General features: G+C 44.4%; 1 protein-coding gene across 1 annotated transcript in view; it reads left to right on the top strand.

The window, feature by feature from the left end:
• Positions 1 to 1,069: 1,069 nt before the first annotated feature.
• Positions 1,070 to 15,146, top strand: part of SHISA9 (shisa family member 9) — a gene marked incomplete at its 3' end in the record, with an annotated part of 183,053 nt that continues 168,976 nt past the window's right edge. The window contains exons 1-2 of the mRNA XM_082064553.1: positions 1,070 to 1,690; positions 8,872 to 8,999. Coding sequence (XP_081920679.1) covers positions 1,086 to 1,690; positions 8,872 to 8,999 — 733 coding nt within the window. The 5' untranslated portion in view covers positions 1,070 to 1,085. The remainder of the gene's footprint in view (positions 1,691 to 8,871; positions 9,000 to 15,146) is intronic.

Genomic DNA, 15,146 nt, shown 5'->3' with positions numbered 1-15,146 from the left:
CCGGGCGGACCCGCCTTCGCCTCACAGGTAAGCGCTTCCCCGGAGGGCGCCAGCCTGCCGGGGAGCAGCCAGCGGGAGCGGGAGCGCTCCGCTCATCGGCAGAGCGGCGCCCCGCGTTCCTCCCCGCGCCGCCCGCCTTGGCCGGAGCCCGCGGGTGCCCGTGCGGGGTGAGGCCGCCCCCGCTCCGTCTCCCCCGCCCTGGCCGTTACCCCCCTCAGCGGGAGGGGACGCTCCCGCGCTTTTGGAGACGCACCTGTGGGGAGCGTCCGCCTGGGCGGGAAGTGTCTTATGTAAGGGATGGCGGGGAGCGGGGCCGGCCCCGCGGCGGGGCTGAGGGGAGGGGGGAAGAGCCCCCACAGACGGGCTGCTCGGGAGGGGAGGCCGCTGGGGGGGCTTCCCACAGGGGCGCTGGGGGGCGGGGGAGAGGCCGACGGGGAGCGCTGGGTCTCTGCGCGCAGCCTCCCCCGGGCGCCTCGGCGGAGCGGCCGGGCAGCCTCGCCCTCACCCGCACGCCGCCCGCCAAGGCGCGTTTCCCCGCGGCGGCCGCCCGTCCCCGCCGGCTGGATGCCGCGGCGAGCCCGTCCAGCCTCCCGCGCTCTGCCCTGGCAGCCGTCGCCTCCCGCGGGCTCGCCCGGCCCCAGGCGGAGCTCGGCGGGCGCCGTGGCTGGCTGAGGGAGTTGTGCGAGAGACCGCGCCGGGCTCCGCTGGGGAGCGGAAGGTGGGTGCCCCGGCGCCTGCACGCCGGCAGCAGGCGGCGCGGGGAGGCTGCTCGCTCGCCCGCTCTCCCGCTTCCCGCCCCTGCAGCGCCCTCGCCCCAGCCCTCCCGCCTCGCGGCCCCTCCACGCCCCCTCCCCAGCCCCAGCGCGGTGCCGGCGCTGCCCGCGCTGCCCGCGCTCCCGCCGCCACCTCCGCCCCGCGCCCTCCTCCTCCTCCCGCGCGCTCCGCTCCACAAGTGCCGCGCGGCTCGGGGCGGAGCGGGACGAGCTGCGGGCGCTGCCCGGAGGGCGCTGCCCGGCGGCCCCGGCCCGGCCGCGCTGTCCGCGGTGCTGGAGGAGCGCGGCCCCGGCCCCTGACGGAGCCCCTTTATGTGCAGCTCCCGGCGCAGCGCGGCATCCGGCAGCTCGAGCGGCGGCGGCGGCATCGCTGAGCCGGGGCCGGGCGGCAGAATGGAAGGCTTCATTCGGCTGCTCTTCGGCTACTTGGTGGCGGACCTTCTCACGCTGGTGTGTCGGGCTCAGGAGAAAGCTGGCCAGCAGCTGGGGAGCTTCGTGGTGCTCTCAGGAGGAAACCACTCCAGCCTTGGGGAACAGTTAGACCCTTCCGAGCCACCTCCCACACCGGACTTCTGCAGGGGCTACTTTGACGTGATGGGGCAGTGGGACCCCCCCTTTAACTGCAGCTCGGGGGAGTTCATCTTCTGCTGCGGCACTTGTGGCTTCAGGTTTTGCTGCAAGTTCAAGAAGACAAGACTGGATCAAAGCACCTGCACAAACTATGAGACGCCGTTGTGGATGAACACTGGGAAGCCCCCTTCCCGCATAGATGACCCTCTGCACGACCCTACCAGGGATAAAACCAACCTCATTGTCTACATCATCTGTGGGGTTGTGGCAGTCATGGTGCTGGTGGGGATCTTCACCAAACTAGGGCTGGAGAAGGCACACAGACCCCAGCGGGAGCACATGTCCAGGTAAGGCTGAGTGCCAGGCAGCAGGGCCTCCCTTCCCTGCTACTTCCCCTCCCTGCCCCTAAAGACGAGAGATGAGCCCATGTGTTCCTGCTAAACAAACAACTCCTGCCAGGCAGGCTGCATTGCCCTGCAAGGCGACCGAGAGACCAACCTGGGAGAGCAGAGCTCCTGTGGTTCCCCAAGCCCAGGTTATCAAAGTACAGGCATACTGAGGAAGACTAGAAATAATTGTGGAGTCTGCCCAGACAGCAGTCCATTTTTATCTTGCAGTGTCTGACCCTCTCCCCAACAAGATCCAGCAAGTATCCCTGGATATACTGTGCATGACCAGGAAAACAATCCTGAAAACAGCAACACTGAATTATAGAAAGCTCGATGGGTTGTTTCTTCCAACTGTTTCAAAGCTTGGAAAAGGTTTTTAGTTCTCAACAGAAGGATGTAAACAAATGTCATCTCACCCTCCCTCTCCAGCTGCAAAATGGTTTTGGCAGGACCTTCCCTACTCCCCCAATCCTTGCAAGTGTGTGAGCTATTTGTAAAATTTCTCAGCTGTGAAAATGAGCCAGGGTAGAAGGGGAGAGGGAGACACAAAAAGGAAAAGCTACTGTAGAATTCCTTAAGATTTTTTTCAGTTGCTGTTGAGAGGTAAAAAATGGCATGTGAAAGTCTTGTCTCATCCATATATGTGTGCGTTATACTCTGTATCCACAGTGTAATAGCTGAGTTACATCAAAGAGAACCTCCCCCACCTAGAGTCAGGCATGCTGCGTGCCATCTACTCCAGACACGGGCTGCCTAGTGGTGGAGAGGCAGGTGGGCAACTCAGGACAGAGCCTGATGGCTTTAACAGCATCTTCCAAACCCAGAGTGTCACAGCAGTTCAAAATCAAGACATAACACATTTGTCAAGTTTGCAGTCTGTCTGATCCTTTATGCTAATCCCAGGCACATGAAAGTAAAGCAGATGGGGGGGAAAGGCATTAAAAAAGGCAAACAGCTCCATTAAAGAGTCTAAATAAGATTCCAGCATGTTGGGCAACTTTAGTGATGATACTGCAATTAAAAGGAAACCTTCTCCTGGATGTGCAGCGTGGCAGAAAGCTTCCTTTTGTCCTGACTGGTAATGGTGTGGTTCACAATCTTTAAAGCTTAGATGAAGAGTCATCCTTTGAAAGACAGTCCAAGAGATCAACTCAACACCTGGAGCCTTATTTTTTACCAAAGTTTCTGCATGACTTTTTGATTAACTGTTTATCCTGAAATGAACAGAGAAAGCCACACAAATACTCCTGCAAATGCATTGCCAGTTCACTAGCAATTATCTGCTATTTATAAACTGGCTGATGTGGATATGCTTTTACTACCGAGGAACGTAGCACATTGCAGAAATTTTAGTCAACTTAGTGTTGTATGTCAGTGATACTTCTGCAAAGAAGTATCAGGCAAGATTTAATCATCCTTTCGACATTTTGAATATTCTCAACTACTAAATTGAGAAAAGGAATACCTGGGGCTCAATTTATTTTTAAAATCTTACTCTTAAACTAGAGAGCTTGTTTGGAAAAAGCTCTCCCTTGCTTCAGCCTCTTTCTGTAATGTCTTCATGCAGGCAAAGAGGCAGGGCTCACAACAGTTAAAAAACCAGGACAGAGCGAGGTTGTAGCCATCTCTGCTTATATATGGCTCAAATAGGTCCTATTTCTGTGGGTACAAATATTTGCTATCTAAAATACAGGTATGAAATATTCTGTCTTAGTTAATGGAGACAGAATTATAGGGGATTGGAAAATCATTCTGAAATCCTTCAGTCCTGTGTGCATGAAGATTAGGTTTCTGAAGTGGTTCTTAGAAAAGGTCATCGGGTACTCTGATTACTTAACAGTGTCTGAGATCTTGCACTTTTCTCGCCATGCAAATGTTCAAGTCAGTATTATATAGAAACTTGAGAAGTCATGATCACATGGAACAACAGTCGCCCACTCAGTACACATAATAGCTAGTCATGTTCTGAAAAAGCAGCTCCAGAGCTGCCTTTTTTTTTCTTTTTGTTTAAAGTTCTCACACTCCTTTTACAGCTGTGGGGTGGGCTTACCTTTAATTCCAAAATGAATTAGATTTGTAAATCCCTTTGGCAATCTAAAAATCTGTTCATCGAGTGAAGAATTGAAGTAACATCTTGTCCTCGAATGTGTGTTTAGCTAAAATATTCAATCCTAGGTCATTTTACACTACTTATGTTCTGAAAAAAAGGCTACGATGCTTAAGAAATAATTTATCTGTTTAAACAGTTAATAGTACCAACAATCAATATAATACGTAGCCTATAATCAGGTTCACCTTCTTTTATAACACTTATCACTATAATATGAAAAAAAGAACACTTATGATTTTTTTTTTCTGAACTGAACCTTATTAATCAGCAAAAGTGCAAAGCCCTGAGGCTGCTCGGTGGGCCAAACCAGAAGTACTAAGTGTTACTCCATTTTGGCTGGCAGCAAGAAACACAGAGAGGCTGATCTGTCATCTCTGAGCTCAGATCGTCCCCTTTCCCTTCCCTTCCCTCACCAATGGCCACATGAAACACTTGAATCCTCTTTGTTCCTCTGAACAAACTCCCCTATGGAAGGGACAGTCCTGGTTATCACAAAAGACGATGCATAATGTAAACATATTCTTTTTTTTTTTATGAGGGCTGATTTTTGAAAAAAGTGAACAGAATACAACTGGTGTAAATTATATATTTCCACTTCTGATTTACTAAAAATATGAACAGAGACCTGACACATGGGAATAAGAACGCTGACTTATAAATAGGAAGCAAAACTGTGCCACACTTATTAATTCCTTGCATTATTTCATCTTGCAGTCAGCGGATGTGCTGTTGAAGACAGACACTGGTGTGTGTGCAAGTGGCACCCTGTTAACAAAGGAAACTTCACCGGCTTGGCCAGCGTAGTTTCTATGCACTTGTCTTTCATTACATTTTGTTTACTACTATACCAAAACAAACCAAGAACACTCCGTTAATTTAACTGAATTTTCCTGAAATATTTGACAATGAAAACACATTGGGGAAATGCATTTATTTAGTGAAAACAATCCATAGGAAAAAAAAAATCTCTATTGGACAAGTCCTTTTAGGAAAAAAAAGAACAAAATTTGCCTTTTTTAGAGAGCTTGTTACTTCCTTTTGTTTGGAGAAAAAAGGCCAAGTGTGGCACTGTTGACATTTTCTTTCTGGTTCGATCAGTGCTTTTCAGTGGAACACTCTTACTGTTGGCATGCAACTGTGCATCTGGAAGATGAAAATGGAGAGGGGAGTACACTATTAACACTACATGGCACATTTGGCTTTAGACATCATATGATAATGTTTTGTTTATATCATTCTCCTAGTTTTTAAATGCATTACTTTACATTAAAAGGAGATAAATATTCCCTTTAGCTACAGTGTGCAAGAACTAAGCAGTAATGGTCATATCCAAACAGTGTAAGTCTTCCTTTAGCATCCTGCTTTCCAAGAGAATGAAGGAGTAAGATGGTAGATGGGATCAACTGTGGCCAAGGGAGTGACGGAGGCAGGATTGTGCTAAAAGGTGACAGAGCTGATCAGCCTCCGGGAGCAGCCCTGCAAGCTGTTGAGAGCAGCATGTTCTTGCTGCTTAAATCGATATCAATGGGACTCCCAGGCCCCATCAAACTGGAGAACCCTCTCTTTAAAATGAGTGGAAAGGGAAAAGCTTTACTTCTGTTTCGTGCAGGAGATTTGTCTGTAAATAAAACCACACCTTTGCCTTCTTCCCTAATCCTCGTGGAGAAAGCGCAAACAAGCCAAGACCTGAAAGGACAATATTTACAGTCATGCAGGAACGCTATAGCTCCTGGTTTTTCGAAGCAACACTTCTGACTGTATGTTAGCAGCCCCCAAATGTCCTGAACCATCTGAGCTCTTCTTTCTTCCTTCACAATGTGCTGAGCTCACGAGTTAAGTCTTTTGTTGACCATTCAAAAGGCAGGTACCTGGGGCCAAAACCAGGCTCACTTGCCAAAATCCTGGATCCTCTGCGTGGAATTATTTCCCTTATTGGTTTTGACCTGGTTTTGGAGGCAAAATATGACAAGTGACCTTTAATGAAATAACCTGTGTTTCAGCTTCTTCAAACTTGTACTCCTAAGGGAAATGCCTGGCTCCACATGGTGTATAACACCCCAAAATAGTATTACGTATCCATTACATTGTCTTATGGCAAGAGAAATGCTTAAGTTTGGTGATACTTGGGTAGTTCTGGGCCATGAACTCCCCTGTAGGTAACATTTATCCGTTTTTGTAATGCTGCAGTCTGTATCAATACACAAAACCTAATGATATTGTTACTTGATTAGAAGTTTATCTTGTACTTTGCATTTCCTAAAAAAAAATCATTCAAGATAGTAAAGGTGTGGATAAAGACCCTCTACATACATATAATTTTTCAATGATATCCGCTCCAACAATTTCTACAGATAATTAACAAGATCTAAATGACGATATTCAGGTGAGACAAACACATGAAGGCATTATAACAGCCTGGTGGCCTATGTAGAATTTTTTGAAGTAAATGTCTATTCAAGGATTTTGTCACATACTGGGCACAAACCTCCCTTTATGCATTTCATTGTATGGCAAATCCCTAAAAGAACAAAATGCAGGTACAGCATTTCCTTTGTACTTCAGTGACACAAGCTGCTACGCGTTTATAACTCTCCCAGACATCAGTGGAAGATAATGACCAGCTCTGTGTTACATGAGCTCTTCTGCCCTGAGAAGATTGTACAACGGTGGCTAACACAGGATAGATAAACAGGTGCTGTGTTGTTAAAAATACAACTTGATGGGCAATAGTTCCTTTTTTCTTAATATAGTGGGAACTGGACAGCTAATTCCTGAAAACCCCTTTGAAAAAAGGCACCCTGAAGTGGTAAGAAAACTTAGTTGGCGTTTTCACAGACAGGCAGTAGTTAATCTGCTATCATATGGGGTGTTACTTGAAGTGCACAGTGACCAGTATTTACCATCAGATTAAGGGCAACGAGGAAAGCATTTGTGAAAACCTGCTCTCACAAAGCTGGGAAATACTAATCTGTGTACTACGAGGTGTCGCAGTTCTGACTCCTCCATTGAAGTTCGGAGCTTTCATTTGCTTTTCCTCCCTTTCCAGAAATGTGTCCACCTGCCTCTGGAATGAGAATTAATATTGATGTCAGTAATTTCCTTTGTATAGAGACATATTTGCATAAATTGACTAGGTATTAATGGCTTTGGTCCCCACTTATTTTAAACTATGTTTTGCAACATAATGCTTTCCTTTGGCATCATTTTCTACATACCTCTGTGAGATCTCTTCTCTTGAATTTTTATTATTCTGCTATGTAGGCCAGCTCTGCTCTTTCTGCTGTATAAGCACTGCTTCAAATGGGAGCACTGCTCTGATACCATTAATCATTCGGTTACTGTCTTCTGACCTTTTACAGTATCAACAGTGTATTCTGTAACATGTTGATCACAGCTGTAACTAATATTTTAATAACATAAGGCCAGCCATAAACACAATGAAACATCAGTATCATTCGGCTGTGTACCAAAGCAATGTTCCTGCAATCTGAATGCAAGATCCAGCTCCCGATTCCTTTCTGTCTGTAACTTAAATGAAGCTACTTTTTAATATTTAAAAGGGCAGTGCTTCTTGATCAAGAAATCAGCACGTCACACAAGTACAGTGGAGGAGCTAGACAGCGCTTGCCACGGCTTTCACCAGTGAATGCGCTTATTTTTATTTATTTATTAGTTTATAAACTAGTCTTTCTTGATGCAGTATCTGGGACACTGTATATAATTTTGCAGAAAATTAAACTAAACTGGGCACAGTGCCCAGAAAACGCATCCATTCCCTTTAAAGAAATAGCTCAAGGGCTCTAAAAATTCAAACTAGTAAAGCAAAAAGGGGGCAAATAATGGTCAGTGATGCACTGACCTGAACAGAAGCGACCCGGGTAACATACACCATGGCTTTCCTTTGCCCGAGGCAACTGCTTCTGCAGGTGGGCCAGTTATTTTGTGCGGCACAGCAGCTCAGCTCCCTGGCACGGACTTGCAGGCTCATCCTGCGCCTGCAGGAGCCAGCGCTGAAACTCCACAGCCCGCAGTCACACACAGAGTTCTGTGTTGCCATGCTGAGAGTTTCAGAGCTTAGAACTTAGTCTCTACCTCCACAAGGCTGATCCAGGTGTGTGCGCTACTCTGTATGCCTAAGAACGGACTTAGGCTCAGCAGGATGCTCGGCAGTGAAGCTAGTCCTTAGAAAATACACCAGAGTGGGATGAATCTGTCTCTGTCTCAGATAGTTACTGCCTGCAGCTCTGCAGAAATAATCCGCAACCAGAATCGGGTTGGGCCTGGCCTAACTGTTAGGAATCCTTTTACTTGGTGCCTCTTTGCCAGCATAAAGCTTTCATCCTGGCTCTGAACTGGCTTCAAAGCAGAGAGGAGTGTTCCTGTGCAAGCTTTGCTCCATCTTAAGGATTAGGATGCTCATAGACATTAGAAAAGACATTTTCCATCTCCCCTCTGCATGAGAAAAGCTTAAATCCCTCATCATGAAGAGTACTATGCCTGCTGGATTTCTACATGAAAATCAGGTGACCTTTCAACTTTGGTGACATTTTTGGATGAAAACGGCCAAGACACCACGTTGTGTGGTGCTCTACGCAAATGCGAGTGTGAGGATTTACTTGGACAGGCCCTGCAGGTAATGCAGATGTGAAGATAACTAGTTAGTTGGTGATAGCTGTAGCCAGGGGCAGGGTGCTGAGGTGCTCAGCTTAACCGAGATGGCAATGTGGCTGAGCACATGCGATGGCAGAGCTCAACAAGCTTCAACTGTGTTCCTACAAAGCCAAGACAGCTAAAGAACTTGATGTGTTTCTGTGTATTCCTGGTAGCACACTGTCTAAGACAACCTAAAAAGAGCCCGAGGCGCCAAGTCTCGCAATGAATCTGATTCTGTGATTTTGCTGTGAATCGAGCTGGTTTCTCCAGCAGACGTGACGACGGACTGCATCTCAAACCAAAACAAAAGGGAAATATGTTGGTAACGCCTTACAGATTTTGCAACAGGTTCACTCTGATTTTCTTTGGTTTCCAGGGCTCTTGCTGATGTTATGCGACCTCAAGGTCCTTGTACAACAGATCATATGGAAAGAGATCTGAACATTGTAGTACACGTGCAACATTATGAAAACATGGAGACAAGACCTCCTCCAAATAATTTACGTAAGTTGCATTATAACTTTCTCTATATCTGGAATTCTGGCACTAAAATGAGCGGTGTGAAACAAATATTGCTGGATGTCAAATGAGGATAGGCAGTAGATGGGTTCTTGCAAATTAGAACTATTCTTTATTTCAGAATGAGAAATATTTAGGATTTCCTAGTGCAAATAGTGCAACACTAAGAGAAAGCCATTTCAAATAGAAAAAATTAGTTATTATATGTATTTTTAATGAGTTGTCTTGGTTGACTGATATTTGGTTTGTATCTTCATCTCCTCCTACTTGGTGTTTTTGCTCAGCTCATCGAGCTATGCCTGATTCTGTGCTTTGTTGTACCAAAATACAAACGGTTAAGCTTACAGTGAGATTTAACAAGATGTTTCACAGGGCTGTAACATTCAGTAGGAAAGCGGTCTCATTAGGCTGTTAAATAATCTCCACTGGTAAAATAAATACTTTCCTGGAGAGCATCAAGTTGTATGTGGTTTTCACTTCCTCAGTCTTTCTCCCTAAGGGAAAGGCAAGAGGAAGATTATTATTTTGAGTTTTAAATAATATTTTGGTGATGTATCTGCGGTTACATGTTTATGTCATTGAAGGCAAGGAAGAAGTGCACCATGGAGCTTTAGAGGAAATATGGTGGCATTTCCAGTGGTTCTGAAGTCCCGGGCTTCTTATTTCTCAGTCTTGTATTAGAACACAGTGCAGATCTTTCTCATGCTTAGATACATATTGCTTTTGTGATGAAAATTTCCCCTGCAATTTTAATTTGGGTATATATTTCTGTATTTTCTATTCATCCATATCTTTAATATATGTGTACATACATACAGATATATATATACATGCATCCAAATGATACATAGTTTATTTACAAATTCGAGATCTGTATATTTATAAAAGAAGAGGGTCTGGTTCAGGCACGTTGGTAGGCAGTGGATGGCTGTGTTCTGTGCTGTAGATTGATGCAGGTGTGCATTTTGCTGCAACTATATTTTTAATGCATAGGTATTTGAATTTTGTAACATTTCAGGTATACGCACTAGTCTTTTCCTTACCTTTCTGTAACTATAAAAAGCAGAAAATTTGCTTATATTGGGACACAGAATTAGTTTAATTGGACCGCACTATGTGGTTATTGTGAGATTTTACTGCTTTTGGGGGAAGAGTGGAAAAACAATGGGGGAAAGAGCAGATTCCTGTGCTGCACACAGTCCTGACACTGGTTTGTGACAGAGGCTAACTCTGGTTTCTTATGTGCGTGGTTAGTGATTAATAGGAGAGAATCAAAGCTGTAACCTGTAATAAAGACCCCACCTGCAGTGACATGTGGCACCTCCCCTGCCTGCACTGCTCTCCAGCAGGTGCTGCCACCCGGGCCTGTGCAGCGCTGCGGGCAGAGAGGCAACTGTTAAATACGCGTACGTACTGCAGCATGACATCCCCTTCTGCCAGGGAACTGATGCTTCTCTCTCAGTCCGAGGTGCTCCAGACCCTGGAGCTGAGGCCGTGAACTTCTGGAGGTTTAGGGAGGACGGGCATATGCGCTCTATCTCTCTTTGCTCTGTGAATTAGCTCTTTGCTGATCTCTGATCCTTCCTGTGACCATGTTTTCAAGAAAAGAGGTGCTAAGTGGTAATGAAGTTTGGTTGCAATCCATATTTTCTCTCATATTTGGAATGTTTCTTTAGAATCCCAGTTAATGAAGGAGCTTGAAAGTAAAGAGATTCTTACTGCATTGATTTGACCTAAATTTTCATTATCATCACACTGAGATATCTTGCTTAAAACTTTGTATACTACAATATATGGCATAACTCAGCAGGTCTTTAAGCTCATTGTTTCTTGGGTTTGGATTGAAGTCTTGCTCTATAAACTTTTGCATCGACATGCAGCTCAGAGGCGTGTCGTTACTGCATCAAGGAAGAAAAAAAATAGACATATTTGAGAGTACCTTAGGATCTTGGCTTACGGTGGCCCCAGACGCCCTGTTTGCTGTGGGACAGCCCCGGCACCGCTGCCCTGTGCAGCACAGAAGCACAAGCGCTGCTGCGCAGCGGAGCCGGCGGTGCTGGGCGGCCCCGGCCACGCGGAACCCTCAGAACACGCGGCTCCGCTGGGAACGGCCTCCGTCTCAGTCAGCTTCATGGACTCAGTCAATCGTTTGGATTGTTCAGTGCAGACCTTCGAGTGGTGAAATTACTCAAGGCATTCTGTAACCGGTGTGACATACATTACTGCATAGCAAGCAGATCATTATTCTGTACTTGTTGCCATTATATTCCCTCATAACCTCATCAAAAACATGACTAAATGACTTACTAGAATTACCCAGAACATCACAAATGATTAAAGTCTGTTGAGAGCATGTGCATTTATGGTGCAGAAAAAACTTTATAAAGAAAAATTAAGACAATTTTTTCCAAGTCCATTATCCCAATTTGTAATTTTATAGTGGAGTTCTGAAACACTACAAGAGTGGATATTGCTTGTGGAGACTTTCGCAGTGCAGCGTTACCTACTAGTGCTGGAGAAGTGACAGGATTTTTGGGTACTTTTACAAGCAAATAAAACAGAGTGAATTGCAGCTTTCATAGAAATTCTATTCCAGATCTTTAGTTATATGGAGAAAATGAAATGGTACAAAATTATAGCATCAGACACCTTCATATGCATTTTTAAAGTTTTCTAAGTTACCACTTTCTAACTACAACCACCTCAAAATGAGACTCAAAAATTTGACACTGAAGTACTTTTCACATTGGTCCACAGATATGAAGAGGGCAGGAGGGATTTCCTACGTATTATGTACCTCTTCCAGATTTGTTTAGTATACTGAAGACAAACAATTGAAAGCATTATTAAAAATGCTCTAATCTGAACGTTCATTTGCTCTTTCTGCCCCTTTGAAAGACATTTTGCTGGTGCTGCCAAGCCTTTCCGAAAGTGGTTTATGAAGGGAAGCTCTGTCAAAGTGACAAACTTCCCATGATCTCTGACACCGCAAATGGATGTCTTTTTGTTTCTGACCTGTTCTTTACCAGAGGACAGAGATTGTCTAAGCTTGCACAGCTGTTCACCCAACCCAGCAGTGCAATGGGAGGCCAAAAGCAGAGATCTCTTCTCGGCAGCTTGCAGTTTACTCGGTTTCTTGTCCCTTCTTTTTGTGAAAAGAACGGCCAAATTGGAGCTTCTGGCAAAACACGGGATTTTTTTCTTTGCCCATGTAAATCCAGACAACCCGGGTGTTTTTTAGTCAAAGCTGTTTTGTCCTTAGTGGCCGTTGGTCGTCAGAGTTTTTTCCGGTACCGTGCTTTACTTAGGATTACTTTTCCATTATTCCCCTTCATTCACGCACATTAGAACGTTGTGGTGCTTTCTAAACAAGCAGCAGATATTTACCAAGAATCAGAGCATTCAAGTTCCCTAACATGGACTGTTAAACAAAATAAAATGAACAAACAGAGGGCATTTAAAAGTTATATTAAACCATAAACCCAAAGGCAAACCTTCCTGCAGAATTTAGTTGTTTAGTTTCTCTCTTACTTCCCTGAATCGTAAGAAACCAGCAGCATTCCAGATTTTCTTTTTTCTTTCTTCGTACTTATTGTGTTAGAGGCAATTTATTGAACTTGTTGGGATTCTAACACGGGTGCAGTGGGAGTTAAGAGGCTTTGCAGCTACATCCTAATTTCTGAAACATGATTACTGCTATTATTCCTAATTCATAATCTGCGGCAGCAGAGTGAAACAAATACTTAAGTGAGTGCGATCCACAGTCACTTTTCCTAATGATCAGTAAAAGCTCCGTCACTCCCTCCTCAATAATAACTGGCCTTGCACTAGTACATTGAAAGCATTTGTGCAGACTCCCAGAAGAAAGGTGACTTTAAAGGGAAGCCAGTTCTAGATGATGGCAGTTTTAAGATGAAAGATTCTATCTTTTAATTAGTTGGACATGTATGGATTATTTCTTCATTTTGAATTTAACATTAAAATACAAAGAAGTGAATTGTAAGCACATGCCTTGAAAAAGGAAGTGTTGAACTGTGTCAAATGGCCAATTTCAATGGTGGCCAAGGATTTGCAGCACATGTGATTAAAATGACTTTTTCTCTCCTTAAATATATGCAAGGGAATAATGTGTTTGCTGCTGCATTTGATTGTCTGTTGTCCTGGATACTCGCTGACTACAAATGCTAATGCTGAAAACAAAGCTGAGACATTTCTGTAACTGGTGCCTTATGATAAGTTAACTTTTGTTAGTTCTTTGGTTCTCTGTTGACACAGCAAGCATTTTAGCAGGAGGGTATTTTTTGAAGTTCTTGCATATTAGAATAAGTGTTCTGTATTGCAAATTCCTGTGCTTTCCCCCATTTCTGTAAATAGAAGCTCAGCCTGTTTTCCAGTGAGAGAAACTGTCACTAGTTTGACACTGTGAAAATACAGTTAGAATTTGCAAGAGTTTTTTGCAGTCTCTTTCATCTCTACTGAATATGCCTTTTGTTGTTGTTGTTGAATACAGTGGTCTTGGCAACCTAATTATTTTTATATTTAACTTGCATAAACATGTTTATATCAGATGATTCATTGTATTGCATTGCATAAGCGTAATTCCTGTGGTTGCTCATTGGAAATAAGCATACAGGCATATTAAGAAACCTGAGTCAAGAGAAGGACTGTTCTTTGAAATGCAAAGCTTTTGGACTATATAGAACATGATAAGTAATTTACTTAGTAAGTGTTGGAGAACGAATTGCACAATATCGGAGTGACAATGTGCCTGGTGACAGTGGCCTTGAAATGCTGCTAAAAACCTTGTTTGGCCAGGGCTGCAAAATCCAAAGGGCTGGGCAAATTACTGTATGTTTGGCCTCGTTGCTATCCAGGTTGTTGATGACAGTCAAATGCTCTTTTTAAGGCCCGGCTAGATACACAGGTCTAGCCCAGAGGAACTGGACTATGTTCTCCCTAAGCTTTAACTGGCAGTTTGCGGCCTCCCTTAGGAGTGTGTGTAGCAGAGCTCCAGCCATGCTTTATACACGAAAAGATGGGCAATGCTAAGGAGTTTTCAGCTAAGCAAAAGCGTTTTAGCTCAGTGCCAGCAGCAGGAGGGCAGAAGCGGTGCGGCTGGAGCGCTGCAGGCAGTGCCGGCGGGGAGGACAGGACGGCTCGCTCGGCTGGAGAACGCACTTGGTTCCCAAGACACTCCAGTGCTGCCACAGGGGGAAGGGACCGCGCTCAGTAATACTGGGAATTTGTTTCCATTTAAAGGCTTAGTCTTTACTTAGCCATACACCGCCAGCATGCAAAACCCAATTTAATGAGGTTTCTGTGATCTATCCAGGAAGAATCTTAACACTGGTCCAAAAAATGCGGTAGTTCAGATTAAATTCCTGAGCTGAAAGCTAGTAGGCTCATGTTAACCCTGGGAGAAGGCTACTTATTACATTTTGATTGTAATATACAACAGGGAGGACAAATTCCACATTTGAATTATACACTTCACAAAACTAATCATTCAAGAAAAGCCCCACACTGCTATCACCAGCCATGTCGAAGGAAATATGGCATTTTTTAAATATAATTTCTCTTTGAGGTTAAAACCTGCAAGCTGCTTTGTCACAGCTATCTTGAGACCGCTTTTTAAACCTCTTTAAATTAATTTCTAGATACTGACTTCAGCTGAAATTATGCTACCAGTGGAAGTTCAAAGCATTAACAAATTGGAGATATAATTTTTGTTAATGTAATTACAGCTATAGCACTACAATCAGAGCCCAAAAGCTTCCATGCTGAAAACAAAGTTTCCCATATAAACTTAGAGCCTGAAGACGCGTTTCTCTTGCAACTCAGTCAGTCCCTGTAAGACAGTAACATTTAATCAGTTCTGAATGTGTTTAGCCTCACAGTCATTAATATAAGACCAGTTCTAATTTACATTCAGATTCTAATTCAGCTGCATGATGCTGATTTATAAGAAGATGCCATGAAACTTCTTGAAACACCACTGAGTATTTTCAAGGAAGTTAATTACAACCTGAGAATGAGAGCTTCCCAGTTTGGTGAGGAAAGACACAAATTAAAACGAATGAAATATCTCGTTTGTCATTGACCATTGTACATTTCATCAATTAAAAAACCCCA

Source organism: Streptopelia decaocto, assembly GCF_964273445.1.
Source record: "Streptopelia decaocto genome assembly, chromosome: 13".
NCBI classification, from domain to species: domain Eukaryota; kingdom Metazoa; phylum Chordata; class Aves; order Columbiformes; family Columbidae; genus Streptopelia; species Streptopelia decaocto.
This window is presented reverse-complemented; position numbering and strand designations above follow the sequence as displayed.